The 14,143-nt window shown below is 41.8% G+C and overlaps 2 protein-coding genes and 1 long non-coding RNA gene across 5 annotated transcripts in view; 1 reads left to right on the top strand and 2 right to left on the bottom strand.

The window, feature by feature from the left end:
- LOC105475802 (maturin, neural progenitor differentiation regulator homolog) overlaps positions 1–1,097 on the bottom strand; it is a 29,369-nt gene extending 28,272 nt beyond the window's left edge. For both annotated transcript variants that reach the window (XM_011731319.2, XM_011731320.2), the window contains exon 1: positions 545–1,097. In XM_011731319.2, the coding sequence (XP_011729621.2) occupies positions 545–1,066 (522 nt within the window). In that variant the 5' untranslated portion in view covers positions 1,067–1,097. The remainder of the gene's footprint in view (positions 1–544) is intronic.
- On the top strand, positions 1,059–13,278 carry LOC105475800 (uncharacterized). Its single transcript, XR_983667.3, has 3 exons — positions 1,059–1,238; positions 4,368–4,569; positions 13,170–13,278. It is a non-coding gene; the product is annotated as an uncharacterized lncRNA (long non-coding RNA).
- LOC105475799 (pleckstrin homology domain containing A8) overlaps positions 5,332–14,143 on the bottom strand; it is a 137,357-nt gene continuing 128,545 nt past the window's right edge. For both annotated transcript variants that reach the window (XM_024790902.2, XM_071094988.1), the window contains one exon: positions 5,332–6,566. In XM_024790902.2, coding sequence (XP_024646670.2) covers positions 6,525–6,566 — 42 coding nt within the window. In that variant the 3' untranslated portion in view covers positions 5,332–6,524. The remainder of the gene's footprint in view (positions 6,567–14,143) is intronic.

The raw sequence follows: 14,143 nt of genomic DNA, 5'->3' as shown, positions 1-14,143 counted from the left end.
CCCGCGAGGGCGGGGAGCGGGGTTCTCCCGGGAGGGGCAAGGCGAGGAGCCGAGGCTGGGCACGGGAGGGGTGCGGGATTCCTAACCTGGACGGGACGCCTGGATGTGGGAAGCTCTGGACCTGGGCTTCTGCCGGAGGATCCGTGCGCCCCAGCCCAGGCTGCTCGGGCGCGGGTGACACCCACACCCCAGGGATGCTCCACGCCAGGCAACGCGCACTGGCCGTCAGGTCGGGTTCCCGAAACGGCGCCCGCAACAGCGGGGAGAGGGGTGGCCTTTAGGGGGACGCCACACCTCCCGCCCCGACCCGGCTCCCCGGATCCTCCGGGCGCCTTGCCCGCCGCCCACCGGGCCCCACCCGGGGCGCGGAGGCCGCACCACCCGGCCCGGGGCTTCCCCGGCGGAGCATGCGGGGAGTAGGACGCGGGTTACGCCCCCCCACTAGGCGCCCACCGCCGCCCACCGCGCGGTAGCCCGGGCGCAGGGATGCACCGCCGCGTCCACACTCCCGCCGGCTCCGGCGGTCCCTCCCCCAGGCACTCACAAAATTGTCGCCGCAGCCGTTGTCCGGACACAGCACATAGAAGGAGACGCCGGGGTCGGCGTAGAAATCCATCCTGCGCTCGGTCTCCTCGGTGGCGATGAGCTCGAAGGGCGTGTTGGAGCACCATTTCTCCGCAACGTCGGCCAGCTGCTGGAAATCCATTGCGGCCCCGCGCCCGCCTCCCGCCGCCGCCCGCCCTCCCGCTCCTCGGCGCCCTCCTCCCGGGCGGGCAGCGCGGCGCTCGGCTCGGCCTGCGCGGGCTCCTACGGGGCCGGGCTGGGCCGGCGGGGACTGTTTACATGCGGTGCGGAGTGGGGCGGGCGGCGGCCGGGGACAGCGCGGCGCCGCGCCCGCGGCTCCTCCTCCGCCCCGCCTCCCCCCGCCCCCTTGCGGGCCGCCGAGGGGGTTGGCGCGGCCGGGCCGGGACGCGGGGCGGCGGGAGGGGCAACCGGCACCCCCGTGGGCGCCCGGATTTTCCTGGGCGCTCCCGCCCCCCTTTATTTTTAAACAAACCCGGAGCATCCCGGGGCCCTGGCCATCGCGGGGCCGCCCCGGGCCGTGACGTCATGGACCCCAGCCAATCACCGGAGCCTGAGACCTCGCCGCGGCCTGCGAGCCCGGTGACGTCACAGCGCGGGCCTGGAATCCGCAGCTTCGCTGGTTACCTGGAAGCGGTGCGAGCGCCCAATACCTGGTTAGCGTTTCTGTGGAGTTAGAAAGCCCACGAAGCGTTTACCCAAATGCGATTTAAATGCAAGGGAGGCCAAAGAACTGCAGATAACTTGGACCTTGTCTGGGGCTAGCACTGGAGGAGCTGAGAAAATCTAGGGAAAAGGGAGTTTTTCTTTTTGCAGAAACCAAAGTTCTGTTCTCCGATTGATTTAAGGAATGTGTCGTCTTAATGCATTTATCAGACACTAATATGAATGTTCACTTGCAAAGGAAGGGCGTGTGATTATTTTTATTTGCGTTAATAAAGCTGAATATTTCTTAGAAATAAGCCTCGTAAGACTGGCTTCAGTATTATTCAGCTTGAATTCACATTGCATAACCTAAAAAGGTCAAGAGGATAAAGCACATTTTAAAACAAGAGTGTGTGGCCCAACGATTGCACCTGTTGAGTGCTCACTGGCTGCCATGTACCGGACAGGCATTACTGGATTGCAGAAAATGCACTAGGGTCCTCGCCCGCAGGACTTGAACACTACAAACACAGACACGTTATAAACATTCAGCCAGATTTTTTCTCTAAAGTGTGTCTTCTGAACCAGGCACTGTGCACGAATTTACATTCCCACCAACACGTGTATGTGTTTCCTTTTCTCTGCACCCTCGTCAACATCGGTTGTTTTTTGACTTTTTAATCATAGCCGTTTTGACTGGTGTGAGATTGTATCTCATTGTGGTTTTAATGTGCATTTCTCTGATGACTAGTGGATGTTGAGCATTTTTTCATATGTTCGTTGGCCGCTTGTTTGTCTTTTTTGAGAAATACCTATTCATGTCCTTTGCCCACTTTTTAATGGGGTTGTTTTTTTCTTGTTGAGTTGTTTGAGTTCCTTCTAGATTCTGGATATTAGTCCTTTGTCAGATGCGTAGTTTGCAAATATTTTCTCTCATTCTGTAGGTTGTCTGTTTACTCTGTTGATTATTTATTTTACTGTGCAGAAGCTTTTTAGTTTAATTAAGGCCCATTTGTCTATTCTTGTTTTTGTTGCACTTCCTTTGGGGTTTTAGTCATAAATTATTTGCCTAGGCCAATGTTGCAAGGAACTGAATTCTGCCAACAACCCGAATGAGCTTCAAAAGGAGATTTTTTTTCTCAAACTTGTCTTTTCCAGACAAGAACTGAGCCTATTACTATGATTTCAGCCTTGGCAGAACCTGAGCAAGAACCCAGTGGTGCCATGGCTGTGCTGGGACTTTCAGAACTGTGGACTAATAAATAGGTGTTGTTTTAAGCTGTTAGGTCTTTTTAAATTCTTCATGCAAAGCAGTAGAAAACTAATACACAGGACAATGAAGGAGATAGGCACATGAATATAAAAATGCAATATGCTGTTGTAAAGTTACAAAATGTTCCTTAAAAAAAAAAGTATGGGTGTCTCCAGATAGCACAAGCTTCCTTGCAGTTTTACCTGGCACCACCATTTAAAGCATAATATGTGTTCCAAAAATGAATTCCTTAAATTTGAGATGAAAATATGAAAAATACATTCTTTTTTTCCTTTTTGGGAAAGAAGGAGTTTTGTTTTGTTTTGTTTTAAATCCATGTGTTTTAAAATAGTCAAATTTGCTCCAAGTGATGAATGATCACAATTATGAAGTTATGTTTATTTAACAAATAGTTTTTGTCAGAAAATGAAAAGTTCTTATGAAAAATAGAATTTTGGGTACAAAGCAATTGGTCAGTGAAATGGATACTGTTGGGTTTCCTTAGAAATGCATTGAGAGCAACAGCAAAAGCTTCAGAACTCCATGTCTGCATTGATTCCTCCCTCTGCCATTTTAAGTTTTATGTCCAGTTGCAACTTCCTTCATTGCTCGGAGCTCAGTTTTCTTTTCTGAAAACAGGGACAACAGTGACATAAAGTATATAAAGTCCTTATTCTAGAACCTAGCACATAGTAAGAGCTCAGTACATGCCATTATTACTCTTAATCTACTTCTTAGGGATGATGTGTAAGAAGATCAGCTAATGAATTTTTAAAGTAAAATTCAGGAGTGACATGAGGATGATATGATTGGTAATATTGGTCACAGATGAACCTAAATCTCATTTTTTTCCCACGTCTTTAGAGCAGGGTTTCTCAACAGCAGCACTATTGATATTTGAAGCCAAAAATTCTTTGTTATTGGAGGCTGTCCTGCACATTGCAGGATTTTTAGCCACATTCCCTGGCCTCCAGCCACTAGATGCCTGTAGCATCTCTCTCTACCCTCCCCTCTCTCCACTGTGACAAGCAAAAATTTCTCCAGACATTGCCAAATGTCCCCAGAGTGCAAAATTGCCCCTACTTGAGAACCACAGATTTAGAGAGAAAGGTCTTGCAACAGTTGTGTTTTGGTCATTTTTACTAACTAATGGAAAGGGTGTGCACATAAAGCAGCTGAAATTCATCCTGGAAAGTCCATCTGCAGAAGCTGCTTGAAACTTTGTTTCCTTAGAACAACTGGAAAAGCCAACAGTTGCTTAGCTAAGAAGATCATAAACCTTTGCCCTGCCTCCCTCCTGCTTGGGGAGAGTTCTGTGAGGCATCCCAGGTTGTAGGGATGTATTGAGGCCTCATGCGCAGGGCAGTGGTCATTTCAGAACTCCAGCCAGGTGTTTTGTGCAGCCAGTAGGTGAAGAAACACCAGGGGCTCCCATACCCCCTGTCTTGTGTTCCTATAGCCTTTGGCTGTGGTTTGGAAGTAGAAGGAAAATTAAAACTTCTCCCTAGCCAGGCGTGGTGGCTCACACCTATAATCATCCCATCACTTTGGGAGGCTAAGACGGGTGGATGACTGAGCCCAGGAGTTCGAGACCTGCCTGGGCAACATGGTGAAAACCTGGCTCTACTAAAAATACAAGAATTAGCTGGGCATGGTGGCATGTGCCTGTAGTCCCAGCTACTTGGGAGGCTGAGGTGGGAGAATCCCTTGAGTCCTGGAGGTCCAGGCTGCAGTGAGCCATGATCACACCACTGCCCTCCAGCCTAGGTGACAGAGGGAAGCCCTATCTCAAAAAAACAAAACAAACAAACAAAAAAACTTATCCCCACCAGCAGGCAGAGTTGTACAATCTTCATCGTATTTAAGGAATGCTTCTGTTCATTTATAGAAATCTGGGCTTTGCTGTCTCTGAAAATCATCATTTGCCTTTGGGAGATGTGTGTTGGCAAGAAGAGGAGACATATTCAAACCCCACTGGCTAGGACATCAGGAGCTCAGTATGGAATCTACAGGCCACCCTAGACTGTCCTGCTAATGCTGACTCTTCTGCCCATCTCCGTTCTCAAGTTCTCCATGGCTTTTATTCTAGTGTAAGTTTGATGTTAACATAATTTGACCTTTGATTCACTCACTCCTATGTTGTAAGTCTGTTTAATTAGCCCTACTTTTTTGATAAATCTGCTCTATCCACATAGGAGTTATACAGTAGGAGGAGGTAGGTAGAGAGGGAAGCGTAGGTGGTTCCACATTCACCCTTCACCTGAGCCCAAGGTTGTCTCATTGTATCAAGAGGGACTGTAGACCCCAGGTTCCATGAGACGGTGGTCAGGAGAGAGGTGTTTGATGGGAGAGGTGAAAAGACCATAGGATCTGGAGAAGTAACTCCCAGGAGAGCAACACAGGAAGGATGAGAGCTGTCTTCTCCCTGCACTGTGCTCCAAAACAATGAGCCCGGCAGTGGGGCGGGGAGGATAAGTAGAGGACAGATATGAGTTAAGCCTGTGCCAAAGGTTATGTGTCACTGCAACTAGAGTCTGAAAGAAAATCAAGTTGGAAGATCAGCAAAAGTTGAAGATCTATATAAATGAGTCATTGTGATTTATCCCAAATGCCCAGTAAAGCTCTGGGAAAGGATTTCCTTCAGCCTGCTACTCTGGGGCTAGGAAAATTCATTCTGAATTTTCTTTCTGAATCTTCCAACCTTAGTTTTTACAAAATTATTTCCTTTTTGGACATTCCTCTGAAAGGTTGGGATGTAGAATTTGAGCGAGTTAGGTTACATTTGCCTTCAAAATGTAACATTTGCCTTCAAAAAATGCCTAGCTGATCACATTCACCTGGTAAACATTTTCCTTTTATATATGTCAAAGAAACAGAAATACTTACGATTTGGTTTTTAGCTTCTTTATTCATTTGAACACTTCAATATTCTGTCTTCTTCAATGATTCCCCCTTGCCCGTATTTTCAGCTGGAACAGTTTCTCATTTTCCCTATTTCTGAACACTTTCAAGGGCTTGCTTTAGTAAGCCCAACACACAAAACGTCCCTTTCGGCAAAATCTCAGCGGTGGTGCTAAGGGACTAACACAGACTTTAAGGTCACAAAACCATTGTTTTAACATTTTTCTCTGTTACTTTTCTGATAATGATGACAGTTCTGTCTCTATTATGTTTGTTGAGGCTTACTAGTACCCAGTGATATTAGCTTGTCCTCTAGAGAGAGGTCTCAAGAGTATTACACCAGATCTCCTACGAAGATATGGGATTTCCTCTAGGAAAAGGTGTGTATCCAGGTAATTTACTAAGCCGGAAGCTGCTGTGATTCTATGGCAGCCTTATCTCTTATGACACACCCATTTACTATGATTCGGTGATCTGGATGATGGCACAGAGTGCTGTACTAAAGCCTGCCCCAGATGGTGGGTGTGCATGTCATCAGCTATGATAATGGGAAAGTGGCTAATGGAAAGAGCACAGCTCAGATATGTGACACAATGGAAACATTTGGGCGTTAGAAAGACTTCAAATTATAACTTTGCCACTAATTAATTGTGTGATCTTGGATAAGTTACTTAACCCCTGCAAACCCCAGTTTTCTCATCCGTAAAAATGGAATAAGGACATATGCCTCATGAACTTGTAAGGATCTGAGAAAATAAATATGTGAGTGTGTGACAGAGTGAGATGGGGAAGGAATGCAGTGATTAAACAAGATTTTTAAAATGTGAGGAATTTGACTATATACCCAAAGTTCTTATAGCATGACCTTTGGTCTATAATGCATGTAGAGGTATTGACTTAATTCTAGATTTTGTTAAATCAGGTGTACATGTTGAAAATTTTAAGGTGTATCAATTAGAAATTGCATTCATCTGATAATAAAAATCTTGACTAAAGTGACTTGAACAAGATAGAAGTTTCTGGTTGTTTCTCACATGAATGAGATCTGGAGGTGGGCAGTGCAGGATGGAATTGGCCGCTTCTTAATAATCAGGGTTTTAGCTCTTCTTTCTGCTTTACCGTCCTTAGTGTGTGGCTTCCATCCTCAGAGTTGCCTCATGGTCCATGATGGTTTCCGGAGCTCCATCTACACCCACGTTGCAAGCAGTATAAAAGGGGGAAGGACAGAGGAACACAGGCCAACTGTAATTACTCTTTTAGTCCCAACCAGCAACTTCCTGTTACATATTATTGTTTCCTTTGTATCAGTAGTTTTTCAGCAAGGTATATTTTCCAGAATTTTATTGCTAAGGAAGAAAAGGAGAATGACTATTGCAGGGTGCTAGAGTTTGAATATTTGACCTTCCAAGCCTCATGTTGAAACTTCATCCCCGGTGGTGGAGGCAGGGCCTAGTGGGAGGTGTTTGGCTCATGGGGGTGGATCACACATGAATGGCTTGGTGCCATCCTTGCAGTAATGAGTGAATTCTCACTCTGTTCACTCCCGAGTGCTGATTGTTAAAAAGAGCCTGCGCCCTCCCCTACCTTCCTTCCTCTCTTGCCTTGTGATCTCTCCACACAGGCTCCCCTTCTCTCTTCTACCTTGAGTGGAAGTAGCCTGAGGTCTGCACCAGGTGCAGATGTTGGTGCCATGCTTCTTGTACAGCCTGCAGAACAATGAGCCAAATAAACCCCTTCTCTTTATAAACTACACAGCCTCAGGTATTCTTTTATAGCAACAAAAATGGACTAAAACACAGGGCATCTAACAGTCTCTGCCACAAAGGTAACCACTAAGTATTAGAAAAAGAATGAAAAATTCCAAACGAGTAGAAAGAAAAATGGAAAATAAAAAAAAATCTCCATCAATCCAGTAGATAGCGAGAGAGGAATAAAAAGAAGCCAAGGTGGAATAACTAATTCCAATTAAGTGTAATCATAATCAATGTGAATATGGGAATCAATGTGTGACTTCACCCACAGATGAAAACACAGAGTGCCAGACAGAATAAACCAAACAGCCGGGCACAGTGACTCACACCTATAAACCCTGCACTTTGGGAGGCCAAAGCAGGAGGATTGCTTGAGCTCAGGTGTTTGAGACCAGGCTGGGCAACATAGTGAGGCCTTGTCTCTACAAAAAATAAAACATTAGCTGGGCATGGTGGCCTGTGTCTGTAGTCCCAGCTACTTAGGAGGCTAAGGTGGGAGGATCGTTTAAGCCCAGGAGGTTGAGGCTGCAGTGAGCTGTGATCATACCACTGCACTCCAGCCTGGGTAACAGAGCAAGATTTTGTCTCAAAATAAATAAATAAATAAATAAATACATAAAAATAAAGCAAAACTCATCTATATGCTGTTTACAAGAGACACAATTTCTAATAGAGAAAGTGTGAAAGCAAAGAAATAGGAAAATATACAATAGGCAAATAACTTTAAAGGATACTTTTTAAAAAAAGGTAAAATCATGACACATAAAAATAGAGGCTGAAACATCAAAGATTTTATTTAACTTCTTAATTAACTCATAAGGGAACTAATAAGATGCTATATAGGAGCATTCAATGTACTACACTTTTATCATTGAATCAGGAATGCTGAAATGAATATACAAATAGATGTAAAACTGGTTAATATCCATGGGACAATAATCAATTGCTATTCACGGAACACAATTTTTATTTCTATAGACAAAAACTTTTTACATTCCTGTAAGTGTTCTATATAGGAGCTCAAAGATAATGAAAGGCACATCATTTATAGAATCAGAAAACTTGGAAGGGGGGTGCTCTAAAACAAGGCACAGTTTTCCACTGAAGACACCAGTCCACCTTTCGGTCTATTTCAAAGTCTTTTACAATTTTTCCCTGGTGTCCCCTTTCGTTTCGTGATCATAACAATTCCAAAGGAAGATTATTCTTAAGTTTGGCTTGCAAAATCCAGGTCCATGTAGTGTTAATCACTTACAAAGTTAACTTCTATCTAGAAGTTTGAATAAGGAATCCCAAATGATCTTTTAGAACCTTTTACCAAAAAATGTCACCCATAGTATCTATATGTTTGGGTTAATTTCTTTCTTTTTTAAATTCCTCCAAATTTCTTGAGTTATCTGGCCTGACAGGAATAATATTCCTCACCTCCTGTAAGGCTAGGATCCTATAAGCCAGACACCAGCCAGTTTTCCTAGGAGGGCTTTGTATGCATTGGCTCCATAAGTAAAGTCAACTTTAGCTTCTGAAAAGTGGCTGGTCACATCTGATAAAATAAGCATCATTCTCAAAAAGGACACTCCAGGTAAGGCCCTGGTTGTACAACTGATTCATCCAATTATATCCTAGTAAGAAGGATAAGATATTCCTGTTGAGCTTTTACATATAACTATGTTGCCATGAAAAGCAAAGGGATTCAGTAAGTTTCTGGATTCTATAGGATCAGTGAGAATCAAATACAATTTTTAGATGTTTCATTTCAGTTTATGATATGGTTTGGCTGTGTCCCCACCCAAAACTCATCTTAAATTGTAGGTCCCATTAATTCCCACATGTTGTGGGAGGGACCTAGTGGAAGATAATTGAAACATGGGGGCGAGTCTTTCCCATGCTGTTCTCATGATAGTGAATAACTCTCACGAGATCTGATAGTTTTATAAAGTGGAGTTTCCCTGCACAAGTTCTCTAGCCTGCTGCCATGTGAGACATGCCTTTCACCTTCCACCATGATTGTGAGGCTTCCCCAGCCATGTGGAACTGTGAGTCCATTAAGCCTCTCTTTTGCAAATTGCCCAGTCTCTGATAAGTCTTTACCAGCAGTGTGAAAATGAACTAATACAATTTACAAAACTAGTCTACTAAATTTTATAGGTTATAGATAGCTTAGAAAAAATCGGTTTATGTCTACAACCAGACTATAGAACATTGAAACAAAATCAACAACATTATTTTAAAAAACACAATAAAATTTCCCTTTTCAGTTCATTTAGTCTTATGTAAGTAACTCTTGTTCTGAGGATCTTGGGTTAGCAGTTCTCCAGACTAAAAGGAGTCCTAGAGATCTTGACTGAGTTTACTCATCTGAGCTGAGAGTTATCTAAGAGATATCAGCTCAGAAAGCTATACCCAAGAGTCTATGTTTTAAAGTATCAACAGTTTGAAGTATCCAATATAGTCCTTCTCCATGAAGCTCTGAGACTGTCTTTCTTGGTTGAAGACACAAAATCTGGCCTGTAGCTTATAGCAGGGTCTTCACACAAGCCTGCAGGGCCTTAGTACAAGCCTGAGACTGTCCTTGGCTGAAGACACAAAATCTGGCCTGTAGCTCATAGCAGGGCCTTCACATAAGCCTCAGAGTGAAAAAAAAAAAAAATTCTGCAGATGACAGAGACCTAGAGTGGCTGTTTGTAATTTATAACTGGTAGCCCTCAAATGTGACAGATCAGATGAGGGGTGCATAATTTTAATGCAACCAGTAAAGAAATGTGGTTGCTTCTGTGGCATGCCAAAGATAATAAAGTCGTTCCAAAAAATAAAAATAAAAAAATAGGCAAGTTGTCTCTAAGGATAATAATTAAGTTTGCATTCAGAAAAATCTGATTTATAAAAATGGAGGAACACAATTTTTATGGAGAAAAATACATTGAGATATAACATAATTATGAGACATAATATACCAAATATATGAAGTAAAGAGATTCAGCAGTAGAGCCTAGGCATTTTATTTTTTATAAAACTCCACAGTTGAAAACAACTAGCTTAGGAGATAGTAAATTCAAATTAAATATCTAAGACTGTGGCCAGGCTAAGGAAACATTTTAAATAATAACTGAAATTAGGATTGAGAACACTACACTGTTGTCTAATATCATTGGGCAAAGCATTGTCAGGACTCTGATAAATACATGAAAACACAACAAACCAATTTTATAAGAGTTTGATCAGTGTTTTCCTTGAGGGTAAAAATAAATCATGAGCAGTCAGGGCACTGATATATCTCCAGGGATTTCCTCTAAAGTTCAGATGCTCCTTGGTTTCCAATGAGGTTAAATCCCAATAAACTCATCGTAAATCAAAACTGTCAGAAGTCAAAAATGCACTTACTACCCCAATAAACCCAGTTGAAAAATCATAAGTCAAACCATTATAAGTTAGGGACCATCTGTATGCCATTTCTGAAATAGTTACATTAACAATATTTTATCTACACAAATTTCACTTAGGAAAGACTAAGTACCTTCTCTGGTTTGATAACTCTTCTCATACAAATCCTACAATAGTAACACATCAAAGAAACCTAACCCTTTTTATGTGATGAAAGAAACAAGTTTGTGATTTTCAAGGGACCCACTGGAAAATCTCAAAGATATTTTAGGTGTAATAGATATCCTAATTTTCTATATATTAAAAAATAGGGAAAATGTTAAATTTTATGTTCCATGTATTTTACTACCATAAAAAAGGTTTAAAAATTGTGATGAAAGAATGGCAAAAAAAAAAAAAAAAAAAAAAAATCTGATCTTTTTTTATTTTTTCCTAAATTTAATATCTGATTTTCTTGCGAGAACAAAAATTAAAAAAAAAAAAAAACTTATCAGAACATATTTGAATGCTCGATTAAGATAGGATCTTGGGTGCCTTAGAAACAATACTTTATTACTTATTTGAGTCACAAAAAAAGCATTTTGAAATAAACATAGAAGGCAACATGATTAAAAAGAACCTTTGCTCTTTCATAAATGAAAACCTTTTGTACTTTTTCTTTTTAAATAGTCGAGGATCTAGTAAGGTCAACAGAAAGCACAGGAAATTATTCTGGTAAGACCTAGAATCTTTGCTATCCAGGCAGATTACACAGCAAGTAATGAATAACCTTTTACATTGTCGGTGAAAGCATTAATCAGTAAAACAACGAAAAAGGCTTACCAAAATTAGGCAAACTTTGCTAAGATTTCAACAGATTATGGAGCTCCTTTTCAGACTCAAGTATTATAAACGAAGGCAAATAAAACTCACTTTCCAAGTTTGTCCTACATTTCGCTCTTTTTTATCCCACACAAACTGACATTTTTCTTTAGAACAGATCTCAGGGGGCCTGCAGGGTCAAAACTAATTTTATAATAATACTAAGATATTATTTGTGTTCACATGCATTCATCATTGCTATCTTCAAATGAATCACTAAATATTTTAAAGATTTTCAGTTTCTATTTTTAATACAGTAAATATTGATAGTCAGAACCCACATAACAAAAGTTCTTTGGGGTCCTCCATAAGTCCTAAAAGTGTAAAAGAGGTCAGAAACAAATGAAAAAAGCCCATCTACTGCTTTAGGACAAAATTATTCTTCTTCCTTGGAAAACAAAAGCACACACACAGTTGTATTTGTCACTACTTCTCCTAGTTTAGTCTTAATAAGTCATATTAAATACATTTTAACCAAAATAGCTGACATCTGTTTACAATGACCCATAGATATAGCCTCTCTGTAGCATATAAAAATAAGAAGTAAAAGCATGTAAAGTTAAACTAGGATTAGCCATCAATGTTTTGGTATTATACCTTACTTGGCTGCATATACTAGAAAGTCAAGTCAAACTAGCTTAAGTAGAAAAGAAAATGCACTGGGTCAGGTAACTGATAAGTTCAGGAACTAGATAACTTCAGGCATGGCTAAATCTAGGTGCCCAGGTAAAGTTATCGGGTATCCATCTCTCTCCATCTCTCGGTTCTGTTTTCCTCTGTGCTGGCTCTGTTCTTCAGCAGTCTGTCTTCTCATGCTAAAAAGACAACCCCTAGCAGCTCTAAGCTCATGTGATCCTTAATTTCTCAGAGCTCAAAAACGAGAGATCCACATTCTCTCCTTCTAAGTGCCTGATTATTCTCCCTAAAAAGTCCTTAAGTAGTTCTACTTGGAGCTGAAGCCTACCTCTGAGCCAATCACTGATGCTAGAAGTCTGTGATACTCTAAAAGCTCAGCCTGGATCTCTGGCCCACCCCTGTGTTTGAGGACGGGAATCCCTTGATTGCAGGATCTACCACATCATTCAGAAGAGGGAGCACTTGTTCTCTGCACCAAGTGTGATGCTGAATGTTCTCATTAAAAGGCAGATTTGTTTAGTGGAAAGAAAGCCAGACTGACATTCAAATGACCTAAGGTTTAGTTCCAATTCTACTATCCCCTAACTGTGTGACCTTGACCTTAGGTAAGCCATGTAACTTCCTTGGACACTACTGTTTCATCCATAAAATAAATATGTTGGATTAGATTATATCAGATCTAAATGTCTATAATTGTATTTCACTAATTCAGGAAGAATCCAGGTTCATTCTTCTGTTCTGGGACTCAAAAGAGATGAGAAGATGAAGTAGGTTCTAGTTGTCTTAGTCAATGGTCTTCTGGTTGTCAATAACAGGAACTCATTCAAGCTAGCTTAGAGGGGAAAAAGTCAGGAGACCTTTGTATAAAAGTCTAGAATATCTCACAGAACCCAAGGACAGGAGTGGGTTTCATGACAGCTGAGAACCAGGAACTAGAAAACTACCAGGAACTACTATTTCCAGTCTCTTCCTCTCTCTCTCCCACCCCTCCTCTTCTTTGTCTCTAGCCAGATCATTTTCCATCCTTTCCTTTGCACATCTGTTCTGTTCTTCTCTTAAAATATCCACTTTCCTGCTTCTCCTAGCATGTGGATGAGAATGCTTTTCTACGATGGCAGCTTCTGCTCATCAGTTTCCATTACCCTCATTCCAATTAACAGGTTGTCTATTACTGAACCCCAGCTCCAATTTGATTGGTGCACCTCAAACTCAGGAGTCCCTTCACAGACAGGAGAGCAGAGTGAACCATCACAAACGTTATGTCTCATGGAGATGGAGATATTCTCAGTGGAAGGGGGTACTGAGCTGGCAAGACATTGCAAAAGGTATCTATTTCAACAGTTACATTGTGGTTGTTTTTCTATACAGACAGCAAGGTACTACCATAAGGAAAGGAGAAATTTACAACTATAAAGCTTTTAGACAACCATGATTTTTTAAAAAACAACTTCTTGGAAGGGGGTGAATTCATAGAATATAGGAAGCTGAATGTGAGTCATAATAACCTTATTTAAGAAAGTGGGGGAAAAAAGCCCAGTGGAAAGTGTAGCCAAAAGCATAACAGATAACAGTTTTAGGGTCTTGTATGATCTATGTATATTTGGCAGTGAGGACACCAAGAGATCCATATATAGATACAGTGGTATTTCTTTTCTGAAACAATTAGAATAGCCAGATGGGCCAGTTTTCTACAGCAGCGTCTAAGCCAATGTGTTCTGATTCTACCTCTTAGAAGAAAGGCCATCTGATGGACGCCCAGGCAGAATCACAAAAAGTTTCACACTGACATTCTCATTTCTTTAGTCATAGCGCTTACAGTGCTTTATATACACATAAAAATCTAGGCATGTTACTTTCCTTTATAGGTCTCTAAGGCCCACCTAGTTCAGCCCTCTTCAAACGTTCTTTGTGGCAATCATACCAAGATAGTTGGATGGAACTTCTGTAGAATGAATAGCTCCAAGCAACTCTAGGACTGGGCAGGAAAAGTGTGAACTCCCTGGTATGTGCAGGACAGAATCACATTGACAAGGCCAGCATCTTTTCCTGGAAATAGCAATTTGCTAGTTTTGGATCTTTGACCCTGATTATTTATTGATTTGGAAATTTAAACAGCATCATCTCCAAAATGTGC

The sequence above is a fragment of the Macaca nemestrina genome, chromosome 4, assembly GCF_043159975.1.
Source record: "Macaca nemestrina isolate mMacNem1 chromosome 4, mMacNem.hap1, whole genome shotgun sequence".
Taxonomy (NCBI): domain Eukaryota; kingdom Metazoa; phylum Chordata; class Mammalia; order Primates; family Cercopithecidae; genus Macaca; species Macaca nemestrina.
The sequence above is the reverse complement of the archived record's forward strand: the minus strand, read 5'-3'. Positions and strand labels throughout refer to the sequence as shown.